A 12,883-nucleotide genomic window follows, 5' to 3' on the forward strand; every position below is an offset into this window, starting at 1 on the left:
ATTTCTGTTTCAATTAAGAGTACACTGTTTATCACTCACACCAGAAAAGCGTCTCTATTATGCCTTTCGTGATATTCATAGCAAAAATCTCTTGTTGCCAGTTATTCAAAAATATTTACAAATAAGGTGCTTCTTTTAATACGAGTTTTAAGGAATTAAATGGATCATGCACAACCTACTTTGAATTGAACATATTATAGCCCGTAATTATCGAATACATTTGATTTATTGTTTTTACACAAGATTAACGACACTGAACAGTGTTACAAATTTGCTTGTTTTCATTTTGAAGTGTCATTATATGGCTGTAATGATATTCCGGTTTCATTAACAAGTTGTACTACTAAAAGAGCAAAATATGTATGTGATTACCTTCAATCAGTTATGCTAACCAACTGTGAGAAAAGAACATTGTACCTACTCAGTACATCTCTTCGCTTCCTTCAATAAACTTGCGAATATGATCAGACCTCCTTATTTTCGTCGATGTGTTTGCCTCTTGGCCCAAAGTGTAAGATGTAATTCGACCTTTGATTCTCATTTACCAAAACCAAATATTATCAATTCATCTCTGAGTAGTGTTGAGATTCCAAACGTAACGGTCCCTCAATACGTATACGAGAATTTTCATAAATTTCCTAATAAAATTGGAGTGGTAAGTTAACGACTGCCTTACTGTTTAAATTTCAGACTAATTTACAGGAATGCGCTGCAACTGGGCGAAAATACACGTTCGAAGAGATCAAGACAAAATCTGATAAATTACGAAAGGCCATTCGAAAGGTGTTAAATTTGCAAAAGGGAGATGTGATAGCACTTTTACTGCCCAACGTGCCAGAATTTCCAATTTGCGTTTTGGGTAGCCTTGAAGCTGGTTTAACGGTCACTACTATTAATCCAACTTATACCGCAGGTGTGTATTGATCTAATTTGCTTTAAGCGAGATTATAATTATTTTAGTGGAAGTGAAATATCAGTTACTGGATTCTAATGCCAAGGCGATTATTACGTTAACTTCATTGAATCCGCTTGCTCAAGCGGTTACGAAGGATATTGATAGCAAAATAGCGATTGTCAATATAAAGAATGAGGTTAGTAGATATACCAAAATGTAGTTATCTTCAAAGCAATTTTAGCCTACAGAGAATTTACCTGTCGGCGCTATGAATTTTGAAGAGCTCGTCAACATAGATATTAAAATAGACGAAGCCGAGGTTGATGATGCAAGTAGTACAGCATTTTTGTTATATTCAAGTGGCACAACGGGCCTGCCGAAAGGTGTCCAATTGAGTCATCAGAATGTGGTTTCCAATTTGTGTCAAACTAGCCATCCTTTGCTAAAAATTGCCCATGATACTTCTGGTTTGTAATTCACGTGATGTACAGTAGTACACATAAGACACTCTTCCTTTATAGAAACCGACCAGGATGTGGTTCCTGGAATCTTACCATGGTTTCACGTGGCCGGTCTAAATTCAGTTATGTTGTTATATATGCGCTACTTGTGCAAACTGGTTTCACTTCCCAAATTTACCCCAGAACTGTTTTTAAAAACTTTGCTTACGCAGAAGCCTCATTTACTACTTATTGCACCTCCTATTGGTAAATAGTAGTTAGGAGATGCTCCATTTAATCAGTCTACTTATAGTGTCTTTTATGGCCAACCACAATGCAATCAAAAAGGTGCACTTACAACCAATTAGATCAATTGTGTGCGGCGCTGCACCTCTCGACAGGAACGACGAAGAAAAGTTGGGGCTTAAGAGTGGTAAACATTTAAACATATTGCAAGGTACCTAAGCACCATAGGTAGTGTTAGACCAAAACCAAATCTTTAATATTTCAGCATATGGCCTAACAGAAGCCTCGCCTTTCATATTGGCGACTTCGGCAGTTCGCAAGAAAGCGATCGGGTTTTCAGGTTCAGTTGGAGAGGTGTTACCAAATACCATGGTGAAAGTCGTGCCGCCCGATAATCCGCACGCTCCGTCTCTCGGTCCGAATCTTCCCGGCGAATTACTAGTCAAAGGACCTCAAGTGGCAGTGGGCTACTACAACAAACCGAACGATACCAATATATCATTCGTGAACGGTTGGCTACGAACAGGCGACTTGGTTTATTACGACACCAATAAGATGTTTTACTTTCAAGACCGTCTGAAAGAACTTATTAAAGTCAAAGGTTTCCAGGTTGCTCCGGCCGAATTGGAAGAGCTGATCAGAGCCTTTCCAGATATAGCGGACGCGGCGGTCATTGGAGTTCCTAGTCAACGTTTCGGCGAGGTACCGCACGCCTACGTTGTGGTCAAACCGGACCGAATCTTAAACACTGAGAAACTGTTGCAACATGTCTCGAGCAACGTTGCTGAATACAAGACCTTGAAAGGTGGAATCACTGTAATTGATTCGATACCGAAAAATGCATCAGGAAAAATCCTTAGACGAGAATTGAAGTTGCAGTACCAATCAGATAATCGGTAACCCGTTCCTGTATTTGTGATCTATTCGTTTATTTTTTTGTTCCGCATTAAACCATATTCTCGTCAATGAAAAAGTAAACTATCCATAGAGGAAACATGCTCGACCAATATTATTATAAAAACCGTATATTACAGAAAATTATCTAATTTAATTAAGCTTCGACTTTTGGAGGTAGTTGGTTTCACTAAATCAATCAATTTATAAGCAAAACATTTTTTGAATATTTCTCTTGAGAAAGTTGGAGTATACTCATGGATTTAGACATATTTTGGTACGATTCCATCAATTTCTGAAGACTTATACAGTATACTCAATTGGTTGTTATTCTTTGCCGTATTAACAAATTGTTTGCTCTAATGGTTTTCGAGTTTTTGAAATTTTCCGATTGAGACTCCAGCTTCACGCTGAATATTGTAAAATTATTAACTTTCTGCCTTAATTTTGTGAACACTTAATGCAAAGTTGCATCCCTCTTAGTAGGTAACATTCTCTTAAACATGGCCGCCGATATCAACAACTAATCAAAAATTAGACACTATTGTCGCCACTGTCTCTATAAAGTCACTGTAACAGAAACTAAAGTCACTAAATATAGAAAGTACCGTAATCATCCGCCATTTTTGGGCAAATTTGCTGTCAACTTAAAAAAATTGACAAATAAAATCTGAATAGCTGTCATTTTTTATAACCTAACTTCATAGTACTGTCATTTTTTATAAAAATATATACAGATATCTCCAAACAGGTGGAACAATCCCTATCATTAAAGTTACTAGAATCTGGTAACTTCCGCCATTTTTGGGCAAAAATCATGCCTTCTCTCTCTAACACACGAGCCCAATGGATTGCGGTACTTTCTATATTTAGTGACTAACAGAAACTACAGTGACTTTATAAGGACAGTGGCGACAACTTATAATAATCCGCCATATTGGAGCTAACAAATTGATTGTAGGATCAATATACCTTGTCATGTCAAATTATGACCGTAGAATAATAAAAAGCTTTGCAGAACATGCTATGGGAAAACCACTGCCTGCCAAATTCAAAAAGATATGGGAAATGGTGTAATACGTATAAAATATGGTGCAATATCCAAATTGTACATATAAAGGTAACCATTAATCATTAAATTGTGTTTAACATTTTAGTGTGTATTGTCACTTCTTGTCCCTTGTCCCCTGTTTCTCCTTCCGGGATAAAAAGTATTACTTTAGTCCCTTAAATGGAAGACAAAACACGTTGATTTAGTCCAATTTAGTACAAGAGATCAATATTCCTTGTGCTCCAGCAATCATCAATGTTAAACATTAAACCAATTCAAGCGTAGGTATTTATGATCACAATTGCGTTATCCATAACCATAATTGAATTTGCTGCTAAATTTCGGATAAGATGCTTCTCTAACCAGTTTTCTCTCTAAACTCATTAGGTATTTAGGGCTTCTGAAAAAATTTTTACATCAATTACCAGTAGTAAGGTTAGGCACAGTTTTACATCTAAAAACACTTCAAGCGATTTACCAATTACATACCTTACAGGTAATATCAAAAATCAAAGCTATATGCTCGGCTATATGCGTCGGATGCGACGGAAAACGTAAAATAAAGCAAATACAAGAAACAAAGTGTAAACTACTAACTTGAAGCCGTGACAATTACAGATGACACTGTCCAAACAGTATAATTAATCAGCATGGAGTGTACCGCGTCGTTTTCGATGCTTTCTATTGGCCAGTTTGGAATTTAGCTCCAACATGGCGACCGGGACCAGCAACCAATCAAAAACGAGATACCCTGTTGTCGCCACTGTCTCTATAAAGTCACTGTAACAGAAACTAAAGTCACTAAATATAAATATACATTTGCATGACCTCTAGCGGGAAAATAACGAACTATGATATAAAAAAGGGCATGTATTATAGGCATATTTAAATCCCTATAAAATAAAATAAATCTTGGGCACACTTTAATCCCCACTTCTCGTGCAGACTTTCGACTTTCCTTTTGTGAGACTCTATTACAAAACTGTTCTCGAGGCATTTGCACCTATATATATGGCAAGCACCCTCAACAAAATTAGCTTTAGTTAAGGGTAAGCTCGGGCAAAGTAGAGCTGGGTCGGGGTGATTAAGAGGTTCGGAAATCAAAGTACTCGACCTCGTACTTTTATTTCCTCGCCAGTCTATTGTGTCATTTTCCTATTAAACTAATTAAATTACTATAGCACAAAAATATATTAATTGCAATTCGACTGTATCGAAAACCGCTATGCACAAACCGAGGCACAAACGTTATTTCATGGAGTTACAACGACATAAAATATTACCTTTGAACTAGCGGGCTGCAACTTCTCCAAATTCCAAACAAAGTACCCGGTCCTGTAATCTTTAACCCCTAGAAATATACCAGGAGTCCAAGATAAAAATGAATATCAGGAGGATTTTGGATACCGTAAAAGTTAAAAATCCGTATTGTATCGTAATTTTGCTAACATCATCTAGTAAAACTATAACAGTTGCAATAAGAACGGTCTTTTATTTCTTTTTTTCTACTGAAGTAACGAATGTCGGGAAGTAAACATCATTTTCTAATTGACCCATCGGCAATTTGTTGACCCCTTAATTTTGAAATTCTTAGGCCATTAAACGGGATTTGTAACAATTTTCAAAATCCCTATTCTGTTCATTTTCATCTTGAATACATGGTATAAACAATATCTGGTCGAGTACCTAATCGCCGGTTTTGTATTATCTTATTCCGCCTAAAACACCTAAAACCGTTCTAAGAAATAATCAACGAATGATAGTAATTATTAAGTGTTCTTTTACGGTTCATAAAACCTATACAAGGAAGAATTCGTATTGCAAATATCGTGCGTTTAGAAATTATTTCGACTACCAACTAACTATGGACTTTTATTGTAACATTTCCACCGATAGTAGGCGCGAGTCAGTTTATTGGAAATAAACGTGCGCATTTAAGACACGTGAGTTGTTACCAGTAAACTTTCCTGCTTCGGTGGTTCCATTTTGACAAACCGAAAATGCAAAGAAGATCAGAATCGGGACTCTCGGATTCGATTGAGACGGGACGTTGTCCTCGAGATTTGCGTTGGGTCCCGTTTCGGTTTTCTACTTTGCAAAATAAATAGCGAAGTAAAAAGAGAAAGGGGATAGATAGAAACAGTCATCAGTGTCAATAGTGTGTAGGTTGTCGACCGAGTTTTGCGGTTATGAAAATTAGATCGCGCGGTTAGTGTAAAAAATATAAGTAGCGGCATCGGGCATTGCTCGCTCTAGAGCAAGGACCTGTTGGCCAGAATTTTAATTACGGAAGATTACAAATATGTAAATACCGTTGAAAATGTAAGAAGTTTATGGCGACATATTGTATGAAGATGGTTAGTACCTTGGTGTGAGGAGGAATTACCTATAACGGCTTATAATTTTTTTTAAAATCAATATACTCACTTTTTGTATTTTTGAATTTTTATTGTCGACTTAGACTTGAGATTTTTTATATTAAATGAAGCAAAAATGGAATTGGTATTTCTATGTCAAGGAATAACTAGGTGACTGGGTTATGACATTTCAAAAATTCAAAATAAATTGCACTGCAATATTTTTTTCGTTAACTTTGTGCATTTTCCATAAGTTTATGAGGGAAATCACAACACCGTCTTGCCTATACATTTAAAGACAGTCTCATAGGTCTCTGTGGCGCAGCGGATAGCGCGTTGGACTTCTAATCCAAAGGTCGTGGGTTCGATCCCCACCAGAGATGAACTGTTTTATAGTTAATTGACAGTGAATAGTTAACTGTCAATTTAGTACCATAGGCGTATATAATTAGTGGACCTACACTCCAAAATGTGGTAGAACAAAAATTAATTAGTGTTTAATTAGGAGTTAAACACTAATTTCGTACTTTATTTTTTAGTTTTAGAGTTATGGTATGATATGCTAGATTATGGACATTCTGAAATTGTGGCTGATTCACTACAAAATATTCCATCTCTGGTGGGGATCGAACCCACGACCTTTGGATTAGAAGTCCAACGCGCTATCCGCTGCGCCACAGAGACCTGTTTATTCTCACTTGTATCACCAATTTTTTGGCCAAATTTGCACTACTGGTACACGAACACTTTTTACAGATATTTTTAGCACAGAGTAAGTGTGGAATATTTTAATGGCCAGGTAGGTAATTTTTTGAGGAATGTACGTTCCCAGTGTTTAACACCAGCATATCATTTCGAATGACATCAGAATTTTCTGATTTTTTTTAAAAGCTACCTATATAAATAAGCTAATCTACTAATAGATAACGTAGTAAACAAGTAAGAACTGTAATCTTAAACGATTGAGATGTTATTCCACATATAAACTACACGATTGTAAATAAATGTTGCACTTTTCTACAGAACAACATTCTATAGTAACGGCGATCAAAAATGAGTTGCTGTCGAGTCGCCTTTGGAAGTTCAAGTTAAATCCGATTTCCCATGTATACAAAAGTTCCAAAGGTGACTCGACAGCAACTCATTTTTGGTCGCACAGTATTTTTACACTGTGCGCAGGCATAATAATATCCTATCACGTATTCAAAATGCGCAATCATTTCGTTTCCACGTTCTTCCAACTAAATCAGCACATATATAAAGATTTTGAAAGCTCATAGTCAAAATGCACGTGGTGACAGTAATTGGTCTTACATTACTTACAGGGAGGATTAAAGAATCTAATTTTGGATCAAGCCGCAAGGTGATTACTGGAACTCCACATATATTAAAAATAACTGTGAGTACTGTAACGGGATCCCATTTCGGGGGGCAAATATTTCGGGATTAATAGGACGGAATAGAGTAATAAAATGAAATTTTGAAATAAAGCACATTAGCAGTTATTCCAATTTAATATTATCAATACAGATTGTATACAGTCACGGATTAAACATTATCCTTCTTTGAAAATTCCCAAAAAAGATTTTAAGGGCACGAAGGGGGCTCACATTATCATAGCCTAATAGTCTACTTTTGGGATAATCCGACGCTGATCTTATCTTATAGGTAATTATAACTGATCGTAAATTAACACATTTGAGAGATTATTCACGAGGTCGCCCACTTGAACTACAGGTCATTAATCCACCAATCTATAGCAAGATAATGCTTTAAATCCGTGAAAATAAAATTTCCCTCCAGACAAAATACTGAAATTTCTCGGAGAATTTCAAGGCTATTACTTATCAAAAATGAGACTGGCTCTCTAGTATTACTCACAAAACTTTAAAAGCCCAAAATAACTAGATTTTGAAACAAAATGTAATTGCTTTATTTTCAGAAACACTTTTAAAATGTTTATTTAACAAATAACCACTGGGCTTGTTCAAATTAAGAAAAGACTCCAAATTTATTGTGTTCATAAGTGACAAGTTTTTAATCAATTACCTTCAATTTCAAATAAAACCCCGATTTTTTCCAACACTACATAAATTAGTTTTACCCGAAACCAGTTTAATATTCATTGAACGGGAACATTTAAATAGCGTTTATTTTTTTTACTTAAATTAAATTTCGCTAGGGGTGCGTATTTGTATAAGTTTGGTGGTAGAGAGTACCTATGCATGGTGTCAAACTATAGGCTTGATGATTTCAAAAATTTATCCATTTAGACTTGTGGAGAAGATGGTTCACTTAATTATCTACTAGGCGACATTTTGAAAGAGCGTTAATTAATTCAAAAAAGATAGGGAGGGATTAATCCGGAAAAAGTTCGCTTCACGACCAGAAGACTCGCATACGAGCAAAGCCGAGGGACAGCGCAGCACATCAACCAATCTCACTCCACCGACAGCGCTCGCCGCATGCATGTCGACTTCATCGAGTACCGTATGTACAAATTGTAAATAAACCTACTACGCTATTTAGCTCACACTAAAGCCATTCTTTTACCTAGTTCTTTATTTTCGTCGCCAGAAGCCCTCCGAGTGTTATAGGTTGAAAGAGGTTGTGATCTACCATTACTTTGTAAATCAATTTTTGAGATTACCGAAACACATGTCTACGATTTTTACTTAACTTATTCGTTTTACTCGGAAGAATTTGTTCATAATATCTTGTATACGTTTTGATTTAATTAGATTACATTACCGTTGTACAGAAATTTAGTTATTTATGCATCATAAAGTAGTTTTCTTTAATGAACATCAAGATTATGCTTTTATATATACATATCACCGATTGTAAGGATAATCCGTGGTCGAGTCAAAGTTTTGCTGTTGTTTAGTTAACGTAAATTGAATTATTGATTATTATCGAGTATTAATTACGGTTTTAGTGTACAATTTGCCCAAGTGTCAAACGTTAGACATTGCTATATCGCAATATATTTGTGCCACGTTATTCACTATCTCTTTTGAGTGTTTGATTGGTTGTTATCTGTTACAGATAGGACCGAACGCGCCCTTCTGACATCAAAAGGATGCGAACTGAAGTTCAGAAGGGAATTTTCGTCGAATTTTCAATATAACGTTTGATTACATACTGGTTTTTGATACAAACGAATTGTAACTATTACATGCATTTGATATTCATTTAACAATTACAGCTCCTTTGTTGTATGTGGAATCGTGTTTTAATTCTAATGATTTCCTTGACTACGTGTTGATTCCCATTCTGCTAAAAATTGATTTAAAACTAAATATTGACATTTGAGACCTATTTGTAACATTTTGAGGTCATTTATTAAATTATCCTCGATTGTGACAATTATTGTTTATGTTTTATCCCTGTCAATTATTTTATTCCTTTAGCTTATCAAGACCAGAACAAGGATCTCTAGTCTACCTTGTTTCTCCTTTTGGTAAGTCGATATTCTCTCTTCCCTTTTGAAATATACTCAAAGCTAAGTGGCGCTTATCCGGTTACTATTACTATTTTTGCTTCGTGTTTACTAGAACGCGGCCGTTATTCACACCGACTCGCCTCTCCTTTGTCAGAGCTTACCGTGTGCTTATCTCAATTTTGTTAAGTTTGCTCAAAGTCAACGTAACAAACTTAGCAACATTAATGCCAAAGTGGCCGAACACAAACACCCTGTATATTGAATTTCAAATATATCGACACACGATTCAATATGGATGCACAGGACTAAAATGGCTGACCAGTTACCGATCTATTGGCACCGGAACAAAAACACCCTGCATATAACTACTTACGTAAAAATTCAAATCTCCCACACAAATTAAAATTTACCGCAACATAATGGCAGATATTTGGAAATTTAAACATTCAAATCGCGCGCTCAAATTTAAATTTCTGTCACAGCCAATCACGGGACCGTACGTGTGACGTCAGAAGAAAGTGGAGGGGATGGCTGAGTGGATTCTACCGACAAAAATAATGGCAAATGATGTTAAAGAATATAAAATAACGGACAAATGAATAGGTCAAAAGTTACGAATATCTGGGAACTCGTATGGATTACAATGGTAAAGTAAACTAAGGCCATCATTTATATACGGAAGCGAGGTAGAACTAGAAATACAGTAGTAAAGGAATTAAACCAATAAAATAGTTTTAGAAGAATGAATGACAATTGAGCTGGGTTGGGCACCTAACCAGAATGAGCTATGGTAAATTAGCCAAAAAACTATTTGAGGCACGATGACCAGGAAAAAAACGGCAAGAAAAAATTATACATAACGACTCACGCAGGCAGCCTAGCAGAGAGGGATAAATTGGAGTATGAGCGCAAAACAGATTAGCATGGAAGAGGAAAATTAGAATAAATCCGATAACATGACAAGGGATTATTAAGCGGGTGTAGGTTACTTCAACAGTACAGTGATTGCGACACAATTGTACATACAATGTATAAGGACTTACGGTTAAATAAATAAATAAATGTATTAGTTGATGATTTATATTTGCAGTTTGTTTTATATAATTTTTTCAATTTTTCATGTCACCTATTGAAAATCAGGTGTTTGAAGAGGGTCGATATGTATAAGTTTGTAAGTTAGATTCAGTTAAAACTAATGTTCTTCAGTAGGTCAGTTTGTGAATTATAATTTCGTTTAGACCATAATGTTTCAACTCCAAGTCAGGAAGTACAGTGTACCACCCTCATTCTTTAGGTAGTCATGATTTAAACACCTCATATTAGAGTTGCACATTGTCTTATAAGTATATATAATTTCGTTGGTATAACACGAATAAGTAATGGCAATTTTAAGAAGAAACGTAGGTACATCTTTGTTTTTTTGGGTTTGGGGTAGGGACAAGGAAATTCTGGGGTTGAGTACATAACGGCTATTCCAATTTAATATTCTCAATCTACTCACAGATTAATTTGCACAAGATTATCTTTGAAAGTTCCCAAAAAGCTTTAAGCCCTGTATAGGCGAGAAGGGTGCACACATTATCATAGCCCAATGGCACACTGTTGCGCTGATTTTATCTTTACTTTTCTCGAATGATCGTAAATCAGCACCTTTTAGAGATTATTCACGAGGTCGTCCACTTGATCTTTAGGTTAATAATTCACTTGCAGTTCAAAACAATTGATTACGCCTATTATTGGCGAAGTGACTTTGCCCCTTTTCCCTTTCGTAGCGTATACTTTTTATTGTAAATTGATTGTCATGGGTGATTCACGACAAAATATTCCATCTCTGGTGGGGATCGAACCCACGACCTTTGGATTAGAAGTCCAACGCGCTATCCGCTGCGCCACAGAGACTTGCTTGTAGCCTTTGTAACACCGATAATTATTTTTTCGTTTAACCGCAAAGATAAACAAAACTCAATTTTGAAATAACACGCTCACAAATTCATTATTTAGAGGAAAAAATTGGGTAATGTACTTATAATAAAACCAGAACTAGCTTTGAAACTTCTTATTTAGCAAGCAATATAAATAAATCCTAATCTTTTACAAGATAAGGTAGGTAGGTACTAATGACAAAGCGAAATATTTGGAGACAAAAAACACACGTTTCTTTATGATGTAAATGACACTTTTACCGTCGAGGATTCAACTTGCACTAAATTCGTTTAGACTTAGACTGCCGCGGTGGTGTAAAGCAAGAAGCTTGTAAAATCGATCGTTTCAGTTTTACTGACGCGGCAATAAGCCTCTCGCATGCATGCCCCTAATGTTTGTTTTGATTTGACCGGAAAAAGTAAAATAGGTAAATTGCGTTAATCGGGTTTGCGGCGCGTGTTCCGATCCCGATATTTTATTTCGTCTCGGACGGGAGGCTTCTGTTGTCGTTTCAATACTTCCTTCAACCACTGAACCTTCAACGCCGCGTCGGGAAGGGATCAACAGCACATATTGGCCTTGCGCGTCGTTTCGTTTTGCTTCCGAGTTTTGTTTGAATTTGAAGTGCTATTTTCATGGCGAGTTTTTTCGTAGTGGGGGTACGATGTTCTATTGTTTAGTCTCGTGCAAAATCAAAACGAGTCAGAATGAAACAACTTATATCTACGTGTCCGCGCGTTTGAGATAATCGGCTAATTACCTTTTACGTTCACTTATTACAATGTATTCGCGCATTCGTAAAATCTCCTCGGGCTCGCGCCAAAAAATCATAATTTTAGAACGGCATCTTAAAAATTTATCTTCCGCACGGCACAATTCCACAATAATAAAATCACCAATACCGGATGTGAATATTCCCAATGTAACTTTACCGGAATTCATTTTTGCAGATTTTCTGAAATATCCCCACAAAACTGCCCTGGTAAGTAACCATAATTTCTTTTTTATTCACAGCAGCTTGGTACTTTTTCTTGATAGGAATGTAATTTGACCGGCAAAAAGTTTACCTTCGAAGAAGTTTTAATGAAATCAATAAACTTGAACAAAGCGCTCAGAAAAAAACTAAAATTATCACCGGGGGACATTGTGGCCGTTTTGCTTCCCAACGTTCCAGAATATCCAATCTGTGTGCTGGGCTCTTTGCTTGCGAATTTGATCGTGTCGCCTATTAATCCTATTTATACACCGGGTAAGTAAATTTCGAGGTAGAATAAACTTTTATGTTTATTAGTTATTTGCGTCACCAGAATAAATTATCGTCTCGTTTACATCGCCTTTATTTGTGGTTTACCAATTGCCATCAGAGTAGAAAAAGTTCAGTCTTTGACAGTTTATTTGTTTTTCTAATAATATTAAGAAATAATATTAAGAAAAAATTAAAGAAAGTATATGTTCTTAGTTCTTTTCATTTCTATGTACAAGTGGGTATTTTTTTTGCTACTTAGGTACCTACTAAACAATTACAATGAACATTTTTTCTCTCCACTATACAGCTTGAACGTCACTCCAAATGATGATTTTGATTTTCCCTGTATTCCATTCCAATGTTTTAAAAATGTGCTACAAGTCATA

At 35.9% G+C, this 12,883-nt stretch overlaps 1 protein-coding gene, 1 long non-coding RNA gene and 3 other non-coding genes across 5 annotated transcripts; 3 read left to right on the top strand and 2 right to left on the bottom strand.

Moving 5' to 3' along the window:
• Positions 1-232: 232 nt before the first annotated feature.
• On the top strand, positions 233-3,061 carry LOC116168620 (probable 4-coumarate--CoA ligase 1). The gene is made up of 7 exons (XM_031484548.1): positions 233-655; positions 703-913; positions 961-1,091; positions 1,137-1,362; positions 1,417-1,602; positions 1,649-1,792; positions 1,847-3,061. The coding sequence occupies exons 1-7, from the start codon at positions 461-463 to the stop codon at positions 2,479-2,481; spliced, it is 1,728 nt and encodes a 575-aa protein (XP_031340408.1). The 5' UTR covers positions 233-460; the 3' UTR covers positions 2,482-3,061.
• A 3,132-nt stretch (positions 3,062-6,193) lies between these two features.
• On the top strand, positions 6,194-6,266 carry Trnar-ucu. Its single transcript has one exon. It is a non-coding gene; the product is annotated as a tRNA-Arg (tRNA).
• A 228-nt stretch (positions 6,267-6,494) lies between these two features.
• Positions 6,495-6,567, bottom strand: Trnar-ucu. Its single transcript has one exon. It is a non-coding gene; the product is annotated as a tRNA-Arg (tRNA).
• A 4,587-nt stretch (positions 6,568-11,154) lies between these two features.
• On the bottom strand, positions 11,155-11,227 carry Trnar-ucu. Its single transcript has one exon. It is a non-coding gene; the product is annotated as a tRNA-Arg (tRNA).
• Positions 11,228-11,428: 201 nt separating this feature from the next.
• On the top strand, positions 11,429-12,373 carry LOC116168586. Its single transcript, XR_004144792.1, has 2 exons — positions 11,429-12,233; positions 12,290-12,373. It is a non-coding gene; the product is annotated as an uncharacterized LOC116168586 (long non-coding RNA).
• The last annotated feature ends 510 nt before the right edge of the window (positions 12,374-12,883 follow it).

The sequence above is a fragment of the Photinus pyralis genome, unplaced genomic scaffold, assembly GCF_008802855.1.
Source record: "Photinus pyralis isolate 1611_PpyrPB1 unplaced genomic scaffold, Ppyr1.3 Ppyr1.4_LG4, whole genome shotgun sequence".
In the NCBI taxonomy this organism is placed as follows: domain Eukaryota; kingdom Metazoa; phylum Arthropoda; class Insecta; order Coleoptera; family Lampyridae; genus Photinus; species Photinus pyralis.